General features: G+C 53.4%; 1 protein-coding gene across 1 annotated transcript in view; it reads left to right on the top strand.

The window, feature by feature from the left end:
* LOC308319547 (uncharacterized protein) overlaps window positions 1–2,953 on the top strand; it is a gene marked incomplete at both ends in the record, with an annotated part of 30,847 nt that extends 27,894 nt beyond the window's left edge. The window contains one exon of the mRNA XM_080769651.1: window positions 2,828–2,953. Coding sequence (XP_080625777.1) covers window positions 2,828–2,953 — 126 coding nt within the window. The remainder of the gene's footprint in view (window positions 1–2,827) is intronic.
* Between the last annotated feature and the right edge of the window lie 220 nt (window positions 2,954–3,173).

The following is a 3,173-nucleotide window of genomic DNA, read 5'->3' as shown; positions in this document are numbered from 1 at the left end:
GAAACAGACATTGTGAAGACAGTTCTTTCCTGGTCCTCACAAGATAGGCGGTTGTCTCATGGTTTAAAAATACTTTTTTTTTAGAATTAGGTTTACGAAAGAATCAGAAAAGATTCTGTCTGGGATTAGGATTAGGCATTTAGAGGTTATAGGTTTAGAGTGGATAAGTTAAGATGATTGATTTGTACTTAGTTGCGTGACGGTATCATGCATGATAAGCACAAAGGTTATGATTTAAAATGTAAAAAAATGTCATTCATAAAATTACCATCCTGAGATGTTGATATTGTAGAAGGTCGCGGGTTCGATTCCCGCTGGGGACGCTGCGGGCGCTGGGGGGCGTGTTCTCTACTCTGTTTAACGCAATCATATTGGACTTTTCTGTTTGGATGTATGGGCTGTCAAGACCAGAAAGACTTTTTCAGTAGGCGTTCCCACAAACATAACTGGTTTGATGATGATCAACGCGCATATACCCTCGATACTCTAGGTGGTCTTTCCTTTCTCCCCGTGTCCCCCTAGGGTAGGTACCCTCACATGTTCTCCCCGTGTCCCCTAGGGTAGGTACCCTCACATGTTCTCCCCGTGTCCCCTAGGGTAGGTACCCTCACATGTTCTCCCCGTGTCCCCTAGGGTAGGTACCCTCACATGTTCTCCCCGTGTCCCCTAGGGTAGGTACCCTCACATGTTCTCCCCGTGTCCCCTAGGGTAGGTACCCTCACATGTTCTCCCCGTGTCCCCTAGGGTAGGTACCCTCACATGTTCTCCCCTTGTCCCCTAGGGTAGGTATACCCTCACATGTTATCCCCGTGTCCCCTAGGGTAGGTACCCTCACATGTTCTCCCCGTGTCCCCTAGGGTAGGTACCCTCACATGTTCTCCCCGTGTCCCCCTAGGGTAGGTACCCTCACATGTTCTCCCCGTGTCCCCTAGGGTAGGTACCCTCACATGCTCTCCCCGTGTCCCCTATAGGGTAGGTACCCTCACATGTTCTCCCCGTGTCCCCTAGGGTAGGTACCCTCACATGTTCTCCCCGTGTCCCCTAGGGTAGGTACCCTCACATGTTCTCCCCGTGTCCCCTAGGGTAGGTACCCTCACATGTTCTCCCCTTGTCCCCTAGGGTAGGTATACCCTCACATGTTATCCCCGTGTCCCCTAGGGTAGGTACCCTCACATGTTCTCCCCGTGTCCCCTAGGGTAGGTACCCTCACATGTTCTCCCCGTGTCCCCCTAGGGTAGGTACCCTCACATGTTCTCCCTGTGTCCCCTAGGGTAGGTACCCCTCACATGCTCTCCCCGTGTCCCCTAGGGTAGGTACCCTCACATGTTCTCCCTATGTCCCCTAAGGTAGTTACCCTCACATGTTCTCCCTGTGTCCCCTAGTGTAGGTACCCTCACATGTTCTCCCTATGTCCCCTAAGGTAGGTACCCTCACATGTTCTCCTCGTGTCCCCTAGGGTAGGTACCCTCACATGTTCTCCCCGTGTCCCCCTAGGGTAGGTACCCTCACATGTTCTCCCTGTGTCCCCTAGGGTAGGTACCCTCACATGTTCTCCCCGTGTCCCCTAGGGTAGGTACCCTCACATGTTCTCCCCGTGTCCCCTAGGGTAGGTACCCTCACATGTTCTCCCTGTGTCCCTAGGGTAGGTACCCTCAAATGTTCTCCCTGTGTCCCCTAAGGTAGGTACCCTCACATGTTCTCCCTGTGTCCCCTAAGGTAGGTACCCTCACATGTTCTCCTCGTATCCCCTAGGGTAGGTACCCTCACATGTTCTCCCCGTGTCCCCTAGGGTAGGTACCCTCACATGTTCTCCCTGTGTCCCCTAGGGTAGGTACCCTCACATGTTCTCCCTGTGTCCCCTAGGGTAGGTACCCTCACATGTTCTCCCCGTGTCCCCTAGGGTAGGTACCCTCACATGTTCTCCCCATGTCCCCTAGGGTAGGTACCCTCACATGTTCTCCCCGTGTCCCCTAGGGTAGGTACACTCACATGTTCTCCCCGTGTCCCCTAGGGTAGGTACCCTCACATGTTCTCCCCGTGTCCCCTAGGGTAGGTACACTCACATGTTCTCCCCGTGTCCCCTATAGGGTAGGTACCCTCACATGTTCTCCCCATGTCCCCTAGGGTAGGTACCTTCACATGTTCTCCCCGTGTCCCCTAGGGTAGGTACCCTCACATGTTCTCCCCGTGTCCCCTAGGGTAGGTACCCTCACATGTTCTCCCCGTGTCCCCTAGGGTAGGTACACTCACATGTTCTCCCCGTGTCCCCTAGGGTAGGTACCCTCACATGTTCTCCCCGTGTCCCCTAGGGTAGGTACCCTCACATGTTCTCCCCGTGTCCCCTAGGGTAGGTACCCTCACATGTTCTCCCCGTGTCCCCTAGGGTAGGTACCCTCACAAGAAAAACATGTAGTAATCCTGGTCAATATACTCCCTGGCCAGCCGGGGCGCCTGATGGAGTGGGCTTGCGTTTCGTGAGAGCCTTTACAATGACGATGTGTTCATGTGTCTTCCTTCGCACGCGCCTACATTTGTTTTTCTTTGGCGTTGGTTACGGTGCTCGTAAAGTACAGTACAGTACAGTACATGTGTGTATGGTTTACATCTGTGTGTCACGCCTCCTGACACGCTGGAGGTGAGGTTTCCTCCATGTTTCATCCATGTGCGTAGGAACTGGGACCGTATTGTCTCCGTATTGTTCCGTAATCTACTGAGACGGACGACCATGCTGATGGGGCCCCCCCTCTCTGAAACTCTGTGTGTGTGTGTGTGTGTGTGTGTCTCTCTCTCTCTCTCTCTCTCTCTCTCTCTCTCTCTCTCTCTACAGGAGAAGCCCTACAAGTGCAGTGAGTGCAACAAGGCGTTCAGTCAGAAGAGAGGCCTGGACGAACACATGAGGACGCACACGGGAGAGAAACCCTTCCAATGCGACGTGAGTTCCCCCTCCAACTGACTTAACTGACTCAACACATCCCGTCTGTGTTTGTCTGTATGTGCGTGTGGGGCAGCCGTGGCCGAACGGTTTGCGGAGCGGTCTTGATATCGGAAGTTCGCTAGTTCGTATCCCCGAACCGGCACGTTAAAATTACCACCGCTGAAGTGCCCTTTATGGACAAGGCATTGAACCCCTACCATGAAATGTTCTATATGAGCAGGGCCTGACTGTAAACAAG

Source organism: Protomyctophum bolini (assembly GCF_963924005.1).
Source record: "Protomyctophum bolini genome assembly, chromosome: 8".
Classification (NCBI taxonomy): Eukaryota; Metazoa; Chordata; class Actinopteri; order Myctophiformes; family Myctophidae; genus Protomyctophum; species Protomyctophum bolini.
This window is presented reverse-complemented; position numbering and strand designations above follow the sequence as displayed.